The sequence below is a fragment of the Dryobates pubescens genome, chromosome 10 (assembly GCF_014839835.1).
Source record: "Dryobates pubescens isolate bDryPub1 chromosome 10, bDryPub1.pri, whole genome shotgun sequence".
Classification (NCBI taxonomy): Eukaryota; Metazoa; Chordata; class Aves; order Piciformes; family Picidae; genus Dryobates; species Dryobates pubescens.
In genome coordinates, this window is record NC_071621.1 from 12,263,513 (window position 1) to 12,278,251 (window position 14,739).

General features: G+C 44.1%; 1 protein-coding gene across 1 annotated transcript in view; it reads left to right on the forward strand.

The window, feature by feature from the left end:
- Positions 1–14,739, forward strand: part of TENM4 (teneurin transmembrane protein 4) — a 901,855-nt gene that overhangs the window by 798,200 nt on the left and 88,916 nt on the right. The window contains exons 22-25 of the mRNA XM_054164697.1: positions 1,506–1,767; positions 10,422–10,689; positions 12,784–12,927; positions 14,083–14,332. Of these exons, the coding sequence (XP_054020672.1) occupies positions 1,506–1,767; positions 10,422–10,689; positions 12,784–12,927; positions 14,083–14,332 (924 nt within the window). The remainder of the gene's footprint in view (positions 1–1,505; positions 1,768–10,421; positions 10,690–12,783; positions 12,928–14,082; positions 14,333–14,739) is intronic.

Sequence of the window (14,739 nt, forward strand, 5' to 3'; positions counted from 1 at the left end):
AAGGTTCTTTCCTGAATGACTTTCTTTTCATAATTATATTTACGAAATGCCACCTCACTCTAGCAGCCATAAAAGTTAAAAAAGATTCTCTTGAATGATTGCTTGCCAAAGATTTTTGTTTAGGAGGGGTTCATACCTGTTGTTGCTCCTCTGGGAGTTTTGCAGCCGATTTGAAAGCCTCGTAATTAATTAAAGTAATTTCAAAGACTTTTGTCCAGATTCTTTCTGCCCTTTTAATTACAAAGTGTAGCATGCCTGGCTTCGGGCTGTCAGTGCTTTCAGATCCTAGTCCTCATGCATGGAAAAGTTCTTAAGCACGTGGGTCTTCAGCAGAGGAGCAGCTCTGCTGAAGCTAGCAAGCTTACAATCTGTGTGACACTAGTGCCAAGCATCAAAAGTGAGAAGCAGGGATGACAAAACTTTATTTGCCTGAAACACACACTTAGCACTACAACTGAATAGATACTGATGAAAAAGCCAAAGAAGCTAAACAGAGGGATGTTCAAATTGTGTTGAAATCCCTTCCTTTCTCAATTAATACCTTTTTGTAGTCTATACATAGCAAATACATCCTGTGGCACTTCATAAAATCTCCATCTCTAAGAAGGAGTGAAATTTAAATGGAAAACTAAGAAAAATCCCCACAGAACTCTGTATCAATATCTTTATATCCAGGAGATGAATATTTTCCTCCTTGATGTGATGTCCTTTCACACAGCTCAGATGACCTGATACTGTGCTATCCAATATTAATGCAGGCAGAAAAGCCACTTGGCCAGAGGTAGTGCAGGGTAAAGTTGCAGACCACAGGCAGTAAGTTGTATCCCCCCTGCTCTGAATGATTCAGAGTTAAACAAGACTATGTTCTGAGTTCTGTGGTGCAGAGACTGCCTGCATTATGTTCATCTCTTCCCCACTCTTCCCTATGCTGGGCTCAGTCCGTGAGTGGGCTCCATTATGTTCCACGAGTTGTAGGGTTGCATTAGGCCTTCGTTAGGTTAGCAGTGATGCCAAGGCAATTTATCTGGTGGTGTGTCAGAGAAACCACTTTCCAAACAGTTTATTTCACCATGTGAATTGATCCAATCTATGACTGTGTTTGGATGATAAATACTATTAAAAAAAAACACAAAAAAACACAAAACACCCAAACCAAGCCCCCCTCCAAAAAAAAAAAAAGAAATAAAAATCAAAGGAAAATATGAGTGTGTATGGTCAAATAACAGTAGCAAAACACTAACAAAAGTAGACATCTGTCTCAAAACAAGGGATGGGTATGGTTTTAATATACATGAGAACAACATACAAAGAAGCTGAGTTTGTGCTCCTGCCTCTGCCACTTGCTCTTACTCAGCTAAAGCTTCCGTGGGCTGCAGGTTTTAGGCTTGTAAAATGTGGCTGATGGTATTTCTTGCAACAATTTTTCAGGGGGTCCTTGCTTGGGTGCTGTTGCAAACAGATGGGGTGGTGCTGGCACTAACTTTGTATTCCATCTCCTCAAACAGCTTTGATTTGGTTACCATTGGTGGGATCTCCATTATCCTGCACTTTGAGCGGGCTCCCTTCATCACCCAGGAGCACACACTGTGGCTGCCATGGGATCGCTTCTTCGTGATGGAAACCATAGTCATGAGGCACGAGGAGAATGAGATCCCAAGCTGTGACCTCAGTAACTTTGCCCGGCCCAACCCTGTGGTCTCCCCATCTCCACTGACAGCTTTTGCAAGTTCCTGCTCGGAGAAAGGTCCTATTGTTCCGGAAATCCAGGTATGGGTTGTCTGAACCAAGGAGAAAAGGTTCATATAATCATAGAATGGTTCGGGTTGGAAGGGCCCTTAAAAACCACCTAGTTTCAACCCCCCTGCCAGGGGCAGAACACCTTCAATTAGATCAGCTTGCTCAAAGCCCCAGACACCTTTACCTTGAATGTTTCCAGGGATGGAGTGTCCACATTCTCTTGGCAACCTTTTCCAGTGCCTCACCACCTTCACTGTAAAGAATCTAAATCTGCCTTTTTTAAGTTTAAAACTGTTGCACCCTATCCTCTCCCTACACTCCCTGATAGAGCCCCTCACTGTCTTTCCTGTAGGCCCCCTTTGAGTATTGGAAGGCTGGAGTAAGGTCTCCCTGCTCTAGACTGAACAAACCCAACTCTCTAAGCCCATCCTCACAAAAGAGGTGCTCCTTCTAATCCAGCTCCTTTCTGTGGTCTTTTTTCCTGCTTTGAGCAACAGGCATGCCACTGTGCTTCTGGGGCTTTCTCTATTGCCCTGCTTTCCTGAAAACAATCATTCCCTGTTTGTTGCACCATTTCTCAGATGTTTGCCAGGAGCACTCCTTCACAAGCACACACTTAGCCTGAAGGTTTGTTTTCCCTTAGCCCTGAAGTATGGATGCAAAGCACTCATGGCCAGCAGTGCAAACCTACACGGACTCTGCTCTGTTTTCATCTCTCATCTGCAGGAGATGGGCTGGGATCCTATTGTGACCCACAAGGAGCCTTCAGGCAGCCCTTTGGTATTTAGTATGCCCAGCATGAGGCTGATGGACCTCTTATGCTCTAATGCCTTTCTTCTGTTCAGGAGCAAATTTCACCCACTGGGTGTTATGGACCTCAGTGGTGGAGTGATGAGCGTGAACTTTCTCAGGGTTTGAAGGCATACCCCTCACCCTACAAAGCTGCTAAGATGTGCAGTCTGCCAGCAGATGGCTGGCAAATGGTCAGCTTGCAGAGCACGGGGGGTCTATTACATTTCATGATATTTGGGTTAGCATGAGGGTTAGCAAGAGGGTTACTTTTAATTGATCATCCCCACTTTCCTTTTTTAAGGATATGAATCTGATATAAAGCAGCTTATCAAACTGCTATGCACTCAAAGTGTTTTGCCAAACAGAAAGATGTGTTTGAAATGGGATTGTCCAAACAACAGAATTACTCATCTTCCTTAAAAATGCTCACTGTCTTGGACTATATGGATGTAGCAGCATTCAGGCTTTCCTTTCTTGGACATGTTGTGCCCTGAGTTTTAGATGACATCATTAAACATGTCCTGAGTATTGCATTTAGCAACCAATAATAGTCTGCCAAGGTAAAAATAGTAACAAGTGTAGTGACAAATTGTGTGTTTCCTGCTTGGCTCCATTGGGGTTGGGTTGTGGTAGCATTAATGAGCAGAGAAGTCACTTTTTGTTGCCTAATTTTAATACTCCAGGTACTGAATCCAGCAACTTTACCTTTCCCGCAGGACCAAATCCTGTCATCCTGTCTCACACTAATTTCCATTTACAGTCAACCGGTTTGTTGCAGCTTAATTACTAATTAAGTCTCGCATCTTATGAAGTCCATCAGATTGCCAATTCTTTGTTCAGTTTTCACATCTTTTATCCTAAACCAACAAGCGCCATGAAAGATAACATTCAGTGCTGGCTGGGAAAGAAGCAAATAGTGCAACAGTGCAAGTATAATTGTAATCTCACTCATTATTTGGTAGGATACTCATTAATTTGTGTTTATTATGTATAATTGAACTAAAGCATTCTAAAACTCCTCTTCAGTAAGAGCATGTGTCTGTGCACTGTGAAAGGAGCCAGGGATATAGATCATAAGCAATGGTTTGATACAGTTTCTTGACTATAGATCATAGAATGGTTAGGGCTGGAAGGGAACTTTAAAGGATATCTTGTCCAACCCCCCTGCTGTAAGCAGGGACATCTTAGACTAGAGCAAGTTGCTCAGAGCCCGTTCAATATGACTTGGAATATTTCCAAGAATAGGTCATCTAGAACCTCTGTGGACAACCTATGCCAGTGTTTCACCAACCATGCTGTAGATGTTTGGTGCCATTGAAATGTTCTGCATAAATCCTGATGGGCCTCCAACTACCAGCCTGGAATAATCACCCTATCAGTGCCCTGCATTCTATCTGCCAACCCCAATACAGTTCTGGGCTCCCCAGTTCAAGAGGGACAGGGATCTACTTGAGAGAGTCCAGTGGAGGGCTACAAGGATGATTAAGGGACTGGAGCACTGCCTGATGAGGAAAGGCTGAGAGACCTGGGGCTGTTTAGTCTGAAGAGGAGAAGACTGAGAGGGGATCTAATAAATGTATATAAATGTCTGAGGGCTGAGTGTCAGGAAGGAAGGGACAGCCTCTTCCCACTTGTGCCCTTTGATAGGACAGGGGGCAATGGATGTAAACTACAGCACAGGCAGTTCCACCTCAACATGAGGATGAACTTCTTTACTGTAAGGGTCACAGAGCACTGGAACAGGCTCCCCAGAGAGGTTGTGGAGTCTCCTTTTCTGGAGGCTTTCAAGACCCATCTGGATGTGTTCCTGTGTCACCTGTGCTAGATTGTATGGTCCTGCTCTGGCAGTGGGGTTGGACTTGAAGATCATCAGAGGTCCCTTCCAACCCCTAACATCCTGTGATCCCTTGTGAACATCACAGAACCTGGACATCCCAAATCACACTAGACACCTTGCAGGTATGGAATCTAATTAAGATCTAAGTGGGACTCGTTTTGAGATTATGGCACCTAAATAAGGTGCTCACATGCAGTCATCTGGATGTGTGCTAGATGCCCAAGCTCCCATTAAACCTGACAGAAATCTAATCAATACTGTCAGTGGAACCTACAGATCAATTAAGCTGACCATCTTGAAGGCACCTGCTTCCCACTGACGATACTGTTTAGATCTTCACTGACTATAATTGATGTTTACATGCCTACCTCACTTGCACGCACTTCCATATCTACACTAGATTTGGATGCCTTAAAATGGAATAGTATAAAACTCTTAGAGCAGTCAGGTGGAAAGGGACCTGGGGGTGCTGGTTGATGGTAGGCTGAACATGAGCCTGCAGTGTGCCCAGGCAGCCAGAAGGGCCAATGGCATCCTGGCCTGCATCAGGAACAGTGTGGCCAGCAGGAGCAGGGAGGTCATTCTCCCCCTGTACACTGCACTGGTTAGGCTGCACCTTGAGTCCTGTGTCCAGTTCTGGGCCCCTCAGTTTAGGAAGGATGTTGACTTGCTGGAGTGTGTCCAGAAAAGGGCAACAAGGTTGGTGAGGGGCTTGGAGCACAAGCCCTATGAGGAGAGACTGAGGGAGCTGGGGTTGCTTAGTCTGGAGAGGAGACTCAGGGGTGACCTTATTGCTCTCTACAACTACCTGAAGGGGGGTTGTAGTGAGGCGGAGGTTGGTCTCTTCTCCCAGGCAACCAGTACCAGAACAAGAGGGCACAGTCTCAGGCTGTGTCAGGGGAGGTTTAGGCTGGAGGTTAGGAGGAAATTTTACACAGAGAGAGTGATTGCCCACTGGAATGGGCTGCCTGAGGAGGTGGTGGGGTCGCCGTCGTTGGGGGTGTTCAGGGCGAGGCTTGACAGGATGCTTGGTTCCATGGTTTAGTTGATTGGGTGGTGTTGGATGATGGGTTGGACATGATGATCTCGAAGGTCTCTTCCAACCTGGTTTATTCTATTCTATTCTATTCTATTCTATTCTATTCTATTCTATTCTATTCTATTCTATTCTATTCTATTCTTAAGTTTACACGCCAACACCAACATTGTGAAGAGCCTGCCTCTACTTGTTTGCCATGGAAAGACCTAGAAGATTAGTTCAGAGAAGACTCCTAACTGTTAGGTTCGTAAGTTTAGGTAACATGAATTCCATACATGATGAACAGTATTTTGCCCAACATGTCAAATGTTTGAGCTAAAACCTGTTTAAACAGTATTCCACCTCAGATTTTGACAGCTGAAGGTTTACAGAGTTTTAGCGCAGGAGTATACATGGTAAATCTGATATATAACAGAGTCCTGAGCATACTTCAGTTCATAAATGGATTCCTTCTCATTCCTGTGCTGGTGGTACTTAAAAAATAACCAAGCTGTCAGTTTCTGCAGCTGCATTTTATAATGTACAGTTCTCAGTAGAGAAATGTTAAATGTAAAAGGCATGAGCACGCAGCTGGGAGGAGGTGACAAGTGGATGGCAGGGCTGGGAAAGAGATTTCAACAAGTGGGCAGATAGAAACCTCATGAGTTCCAACAAATAGATGCAGTGTCCACTACCTGGATGCATTAAAAAGACTAAATAATACATTTTAAGTGTTTTATTCAGGTTCCTAGAGATAGATTTGGTGCTACTTAAAATGCCCTGAAGTGTCCCCTCAGGCCTCCAGCTGTAGCTTCAAAAGGGCAGGGATCTCAGGAAGGTCCATGTCAGATCTGTTAGCCCTTTGCAGAAGTTTTGGATCGTATAGAAGATCTCAAAAGCACTTGATGTCTATGTTAAGTCCTCTGAATCAAACCCTAAATTCTTTTCCAGTACCTGAAAGGAGCCTACAAGAAAGCTGGGGATGCCTCCTCTCTGGAGGTGTTCAAGGCCAGGTTTGACAGGGCCTTGAGCAATCTGGTCTAGTGGAGGATGTCCCTGCCTATGGCAAGGGGATTGGAACTAGACGAACGTAAAATCCCTTCCAACCATTCTATGAGACTTTCTCAGAATTCCTTCTGAGCATCACGTTAAAAAATAAGGTGATTGTTCCTTGTCATGTCTGCTGGAAGAGTAGCTGTAAGAGAAGTGTGTAACCCAGCACACAGAAACAAGATTTCCTCCATCATCTCATGCAAGGAGTGGAAGAATTGCGACTTACACAAGCATAGATCAACACCCAGAAGCTAAGGGAACACAGAAGTGAAAAGCCTGCATAAGCCTGAAAAAAACAGCTCTTCTGCCTGACCAGCCGGGTAGCTGAACCATTTTAAAGAGCAGATTATAATATTGGTCAGGCTTTGATAAACTCTAAGAGCTCAAGTCTTCCACAAGGACACAGCATATGAATTTATCTGGGCCAAACAGCAATTATGGAATAGAATTAAGGGCACAATTCAGATGTCATTACTTTTGGTGAGTTCAGGCTATTTTAAAGCTTATTTTTTCCCTTCTTCTCCTGTCAACATTTTATTGGCTTATACTCCCCCACTCCAAGGCCCTTCTTTGTTCCTAGTTTATCACTGCTTACAAACTACAAAATGCATTGCAGATCACCTGAATTACCTTTTGAACCCCCTCTTCAAGCAGGCACCTTTAAACACAGCCCCCTGTGCTGCTCAGTGCCTCAGCACCACTGTGCCGACCCTTTCTCTGGAATGGTGGACAGCAGAGACAGATCACAACAGAGAGAAATAATAATTTCTGACAGGGATTTGAACCAGACACTGCAAATAGTACCTCTGTGACAATTATTTCTGCCTGGCTTTTTTCTAGAGGGGTTACTTATGGAGACAGATTTGATACAAGGGACCACCTTTACTGCAGCTTGTCTCAGCTGGTCTCTGATTGAGCCTGGTCCCAGCCCAGCTTGTTGCTGAGCTCATAAAATATATTTTTAAATTCCTGAGTTTTCCCAGATCTATCATTTCTCAGCCTCCCAAGAACTGAGATATGTAAATTGAAAAGGCTGCATTAGAGAAAGTAAATATTTATAAGCACAGTGGAACAGCACTTTAACTTCTGGCTGTGTCTGTTTGTCAAGTGCTGCCATGCTCAGAGGCTGTAAGTCATCACTCAGAGCAGTGTTGGGCCTTAGAAAATAACTTAGAAGAGGTCTTTCAGGTGCCAGGACTAGTTGTTACTGTTAACACTAACCACAAAACCTGGTCACGCCAGTGAAGTTAGTTTAGGAGGTACCATAGGAATTGAGTTGTAGAAGCCACTTAATTTGGAGGACACCCCAGGATCATAGAGTCATAAAATTGTTTTGGTTGGAAGGAACCTTTCATGATTATCAAATTCCACCATTATCCCAGTAAACCATGTCACCAGTAAACCATGTCCCTCAGCACTACATCAACACCACTTTGAAATCCCCCACGGACCCAGACTCCAACATTTCCCTGGACAGCCTGTTCCAGGGCTTGACAACTCTTCTGTGCAACAGTTTTCCCCCTATTGTCCAATCTAATCCTCCCCTTGAGGCCATTTCCTCTTGTCCTGTTATTTGTTCCTTGTGAGGACAGACCAACCTCCACCTTGTTACAACCTCCTTTCAGGGAGTTGTAAAGAGCAAAAAGGTCTCCCCTCAGCCGCTTCTTCTCAAGACTAACAACTGCAGTTCCCTGAGCTGTTCCTCAGACTTGTTTCTAGTCCCTTCACCAACTTCATTGCCCTTCTCTAGACACACTCCAGCACCTTGATGTCCTTGTAGTGAAGGGTCCAAAACTGAACCCCGTATTTGAGGTATGGCCTCAGCAGTGCCAAGTACAGGGGCAATGATCACTGCCCTAGTCCCGCTGGCCACACTATTTCTGATACAAGCTGGGATGCCATTGGCCTTGGACACCTGTGATCTCTTCTTGACGGGTGGTTCTCTTCAACTCTCCATGCCTTTAATATTATGAAAGCTGATTACTGCCAGGGAGGTGTTTTCACAGCTCCTTTAGAGTCCAGCACCCTGAAGTATTTCAGAAGTGACACAGGAGAGAACAGTGCCAGCTGTGACCTTCTGACACATCCCATTATCAGACTAAGTTTTCCAGCTTGCTGCTAAGCTTCTACCTTCATCTGTCAAACTTTGCCAAAGGTTACTAGCCTGTGCTGACCATGTGCATGTTGAGTGCTAACTGAAGAGGGAAATTTTCTGTAAAATTATAACTAATATTTGTTTTTCTCCTGAGACTTAAGATAGAAATGCCCTTCTTTATCAGTATTTTTTGGAGGCAGGGTCAGCAGGGATGTATGTTGCATCACTTCCCCTTGCATTTTTCCAACAAAAAAAATAAAAATAGAAAGACATTTTAAGATCTGTTTATACTTTAGCAGGCAAATTAGCCGAAAATCCCATCCTTACTGAGACTTGTTTGTCCTGAAAGCAGAGCAGAGGCAAATGAAACATTCCATGATGTTTCATAATTCTTTGGTGAAATTTTGTACTGGAGTGGGCACCCGTGACATAACCATTTCAGTCAGAAGTACCCACATTCATGGGTGGAGGAGAAAACAAAACAATTCACCTAGGAAACAGGAATGTGGAGAAGGAAGGGAAAATGCAAGAGAAAGAAAAGGCATTACTGGTGGTAGGTCAGGCCAAGAGCTTCATCACACAAGTAAGAGGGCAAGGAATTTTAAGCAAGGACCAGGGTAAGTAGGAAGAAATATGAGATCAGAAAATAAGAACCAGGGGACAGGAAAAAAAAAGTCTGGAGAAGGATATTCAGACATGAGGTAGGAGAGGAGCAGCTTCAAAGGAGAGATGAGTATCACAGAATCACAGAATGTTAGAGGTTGGAAGGGACCTCCAGAGATCATCCAAGTCCACCCCCCCTGCCCAAGCAGGATCACATAGGGTAGTCTGCACAGGAATGCATCCAGGTGGGTTTTGAAAGTCTCCAAAACAGAAGACTCCACAATCCCCCTGGGCAGCCTGTTCCAGTGCTCCTTCACCCTAACTATGAAGAAGTTTCTCCTCATGTTGAGGTGAAAACTTCTATATTCAAGTTTGTATCTAATGACATAAAGAGAATGGCAGGTTATGATCAGGGTGAGGGAACATCCCTAACGATAGAAGCCAAGTAGGGCTTGATGTTTTACTGCGAAAAAGTAACTGAGACATTAACCCCACAAACTCTACCAAGATAAAAGATAGAAATTAGCCTCTAAATGGGTGGGCTGGAATAATTTCAGAACCCAAGCTCCTTTCACTAAGGGTATTGGGACTCCTTCTAACAGGGAGTCCCATGTAAATACTGACTTTAGTCCTGGAATCATACAATCACAGAGTAGTTTAGGTTGGAATGGACCTTAAAAGATCATCTAGTTCCACACCTCCTGCCATGGGCAGAGACACCTTCCACTAGACCAGGTTGCTCTGAGTCCCATCCAGCCTGGGGTTGAACATTTCCAGGGATGGGGCATCCACAACCTGTCTGGGCAACTTGTGCTGTTTATCTTACCATCTACACAGTAAAGAATTTCTTCCTGACAACTAATCTAAATCTCTCCTCTTTTAGTTTGAAACTGTTACCCCTTGCACTGTCACTATGCCCCCTGATGAATAGTCCCTCCTCACCTTTTCTGTAGGCCCCCATTCAGTATTGAAAGGCTGCAATAAGGAGCCTTCTTTTCCTCGGGCTGAACTCCAGCTCTCTCAGCCTGTCCTCATAGGGACAATGTGATATTTTGGTCTCCCGTTTTTCCATGTAACAGATATGGAGAAAGAGGGGGGTATTCTTTGGCTGCCACAACTGACCCTATAAATTACATATATCATCATGCTCGGTGCCTACTAGGTGTGCTTTTTCTAGACATGTCTACCAGAGGTTTTATAAAGGTGTGTTTGATAAATTACAGCTTCCCTGCCTTTTCCTGTCTGCTGGCTGCTGATTTAACACCTCCTGGATTGCTTTTCCACAGGCTCTACAGGAGGAGATTAACGTTTCCGGCAGTAAAATAAAAGTGAGTTACCTGAGCAGTCGCACAGCTGGCTACAAATCAGTCCTGAGGATCAGCATGACCCACCCCACCATCCCTTTCAACCTCATGAAAGTCCACCTCATGGTGGCCGTCGAGGGACGCCTCTTCAGAAAGTGGTTTGCAGCTGCTCCAGACCTTTCCTATTATTTCATCTGGGATAAGACAGACGTCTACAGCCAGAAGGTGTATGGGCTCTCAGAAGCCTTTGGTAAGTGACCCCAGGGCTTCTGTCTCTTTATAGAAGCAGCTAAGTGGTAATGCACAGGCCTTGTCCTAGATCAGTATGGTCCAACTGCTAACTCATAAGATAGTCCCTGCTGGTTCGCTGCTGTTTCCTTTGGGAGGACTGGGCCCAGCTGTTCAGGCAGCACACATTTCCCCAGCAGATGAGTACTTAGCTGTTCTCTGGCTCATGGCCCAGCACACACATCCTGAGCTGCTACAATCAGATTCATACAGAAGGAATGAACTGGGGCTAGAGGCATTTGGCTGCCTCTTGCCTGTAGCCAAAAGCTGTCAGCACTGCTTTGAAAGAAATCCCTAGAACAGAGCCCTGGTCTCCACTCCTCCTTGTGCCTGACCTTCTTGATTGCTCTAATCTTAGTTTCCCCTTCATTACCTATTGAAGAATGCCATCCCAAACTGCAAAAGACTGTCAGGAGCTACAAGAATAGGAAGGTTCTGCATACTCACTGTGCCACACTACCAGCAGCAAGCATTGTGACCCATGACACCCTCTCTACAGGGACAGAAGCTGAAGCCCATGGTGGGGCAGGATGTTGTGCTGCAGATATATGCAGAGACATGCTTCATTCCCCTTCTTGCTGCCATCCCAGACCTCACCCAGGGATCCTTGGTTGATGGTGCTGACAGAAAGGGGGTGTTTTGAGTGTTTATTGAGCAGAGGTGATGCAGCTCTGTGATCACAACCAGAAGGCATCCAGTTACAGGTCTTCAACAGAGTCTAGACTAAACCCTTCAGGCTGCCAAGGAAATTATATCAGCAAAATGAGGGAGACTACAAATTAGCAAATAGATCTCACATTGACAAAATGGGGATTGCTGATGCTTCACAGCCCAACTGAAGATAGACCTCTTTAGAGGTGCTGTAGGTGCCTTGTTTTCTTGGAGGAAGAATGGGTGCCTTCCTCTCACTGAGGTTCAGCTGCCTTGAGCATGATGGATGACACAACCTGCTGAGCCTTATGCAGGTTTGAGTCCCCAAAGAGAAATGTATCCTGGTAGCATATCCTGAAAGACTATCTTTACATGCTCTTTAAGATGCTAGATCAGCAGTAGGTTCTGAGGTGCTCCATGATGCAACTTTGCAGCCCCAGAGCAAATCTGAGCACATCAGCACTGAGGTTTTCAATGATTCTTACCTCTAGTGGTGGTAAGTAGAATGGAAAGTATCAAGCCTTCATTTCCTAAACTGTATCTTCTTCTGATACTGTCTGATTCTGCAAAAGGCTGTATTTGGTGAGGGATCCTGAGTTCACACAGCACTTTCCAAGGAGCCTTGGGAACTTGTAAGATCAGGCCTTTATTTTTATCTAGTAAAAAAAAAAAGTGATCTGTGTAATTGCTTTTCATTTTTAGTTCTGCTCTGCTTCAGCTGTTAGCACTGAAAAGATCAGGTAGGGCAGAAGAAAAGCAGACCATTGAAAACTGGTCCTGCTTCTTCTGAGGAAATCATAAAAGAGTCATTATTCTGTCAACATTGTGTTTTACCTTCTCCTGACATCATTTTAAGTAAGTCCAATGTGTTCAGCAGAGTTACTCCTGAAAAGCTCTGATTAGAGACATCATGGCAAGCAAAGCCTTTTGACATTAACAATCACCACAGGTCAACCTGGTCTAACACTGCTGGGTCTGCTCCTTGCCTCATTTATGTTTGTCTTTACTTTCCAAGAAAGGACATGATTTTTAGCAAGTTCCTGACATTAAGTGCTTGATTAAAGGTAGTAGGTAGGCCTGAAATACTTCCATGTAGGATTCCTGCAGTGGTTTACGCTTTCCAATACTCGTTGTTTTAAAATATGTCTTTAAAACAATGCCTTTAAAATATTTAGCACATTTGCCCAACATCTACAACTCTGTTGACCTTTTTAAATGCAAGATGGCCTTTAAAGAGAACAATACTACAACTCCAACTTACGATGATGCTGGTGATATTTGAAACAGAATTGGCAGCTGCCTGTAGAAATGCTCTTACCTCTGCTCAGCTGAAACTGTGTGTGCTGACTGTGCATCCCTGAGTTACTAATCTATTGGCATCTTTTTTTTATTCTCTTTTTCACAGTGTCAGTAGGTTACGAATATGAATCTTGTCCTGACTTGATCCTGTGGGAGAAGAGGACAGCTGTGCTTCAGGGTTATGAAATTGACGCTTCCAAACTTGGAGGATGGTCCCTGGACAAACACCATGCCCTCAACATACAAAGTGGTAGGTTGTCCATAACACATCAAAAGAATAATGCAGTGTTGCAAGGCCCTGTTGCTGCTTACTGCTAAGAATTGAAGAAAAGGAAAGAAACCAAACCAACATATGTACTTTCCTTAGTTTTTTACTAGCAAATTATTTCAAGTAACCTACACGTAGAGGCAATTTGGTGTATGTAAATGCAAAAACTGCTGGCCATCACTGGAGTAGTTGAACATCATCAGGTCTAACTTAGTAGTATCTTAATAAAAGAGTATTAACAAGGAAGATATTCTGAAACATACTGGCAGAAGCAAGAGGCTTTATAAGTCATAAGAGAAAATGGAATGTGCCACAGACCTTTAAGTCTGCTCAAGACTGCAGCACAGAACCACAGAATGGTAGGAGCTGTGATGGGTCCTCTGAAGATCATCTGGTCCAACCTCCTTGCTAAAGCTTAATCATCTAGAGTAAATCACACAAGAGCATCTAGGTGGAGTTTGAATGCCTGCAGAGAAGAAGACTCCACAACCTCTCTGGGCAGCCTATTCCAGTGCCCCATTAGCCTCAAAATGAAGATATTTTTCTGTAGGTTTACATCAAACCTTCTGTGTTCTTTCAGACAGGGAAGCTTGAAAGCTGATCAGAACACATTCAAAAGATGGAAGCACTGCGTCCCTCTGGGTGATAGCAGTGGTATGGGAGCAAACATCTAATTCAGCCTGTGTCACTGCTGAAAACACTACACTTCTGGGGAACATAAGCAGAGCTCCTTTCAAGCTTTGCAGATGAAACACTTCTCTAGAGAATACATCATGGTCTTCCTGTCCCTTATTTTTCCATGAACTATGTAATTTCTTTTTTTACCTGGTAGACTGCAGATTTAACAGGACAAGGAGGGACAGAAAAGACAGGTGAAAATTCAGGAGACAGTGAAAATTGTATTTTATTCAAAGGTAATGCCAGTCTTCTCCCTACATAGTTCTGTTCTGCAGGAATTGTCTATAAAAAATACTTCAGATAGGAGACTCCCCATTGGAAACCACCACAAAGCAATGCTATGAAAGATGATGAGCCCTCCTTGCTACTTGACAAATTCCCCAGCCAGTATGGGCTTCCTTTGGTCTCAATTTCCTTGTGTCTCTCTTTGATTTCCATATTGCTGTTTACTCTCTCTAGGCATCCTACATAAAGGAAATGGGGAGAACCAGTTTATTTCCCAGCAGCCACCTGTAATTGGAAGCATCATGGGCAATGGCCGCAGACGGAGCATTTCTTGTCCGAGCTGCAATGGTCTTGCAGATGGCAACAAACTCCTGGCTCCTGTTGCCCTAACATGTGGGTCTGATGGAAGTCTTTACGTTGGAGATTTCAACTACATCCGAAGGATCTTTCCCTCTGGCAATGTCACCAACATTCTGGAGCTGAGGTACGCTGTGCTGAGTGTGGCCATTACAGTTATGCCTTTAAGTTCTGCAAAAATCTCTGGTGCCCAGAAGGAAAATTAGTAAACCTCTTTAAGAAAACCAGAGCAAAGCAGAATAGCTGTCCAGATCTGCCTCTTCTGCAGCACTGCTGACTTTGATTTACACCAGAGAAACACAGGCCTAACAAGTGAGGTCCCTCAGACCCCACCACTGAATCACACACTGAAAACACTGGCACATTTTTGTTCTGCTAAGCCATACTCTGTTGATGTCTCCTTCTTGGGTAGATAGAGACCAGCAGGACTTAAAATTAACAGACCAGCAAGACTTGCTAAAACCTAAACTTGGATGGACACAGCACTGATGATGACATCTAGAGGTTAATCAGAGCAGATGAGTCAGAATTAAG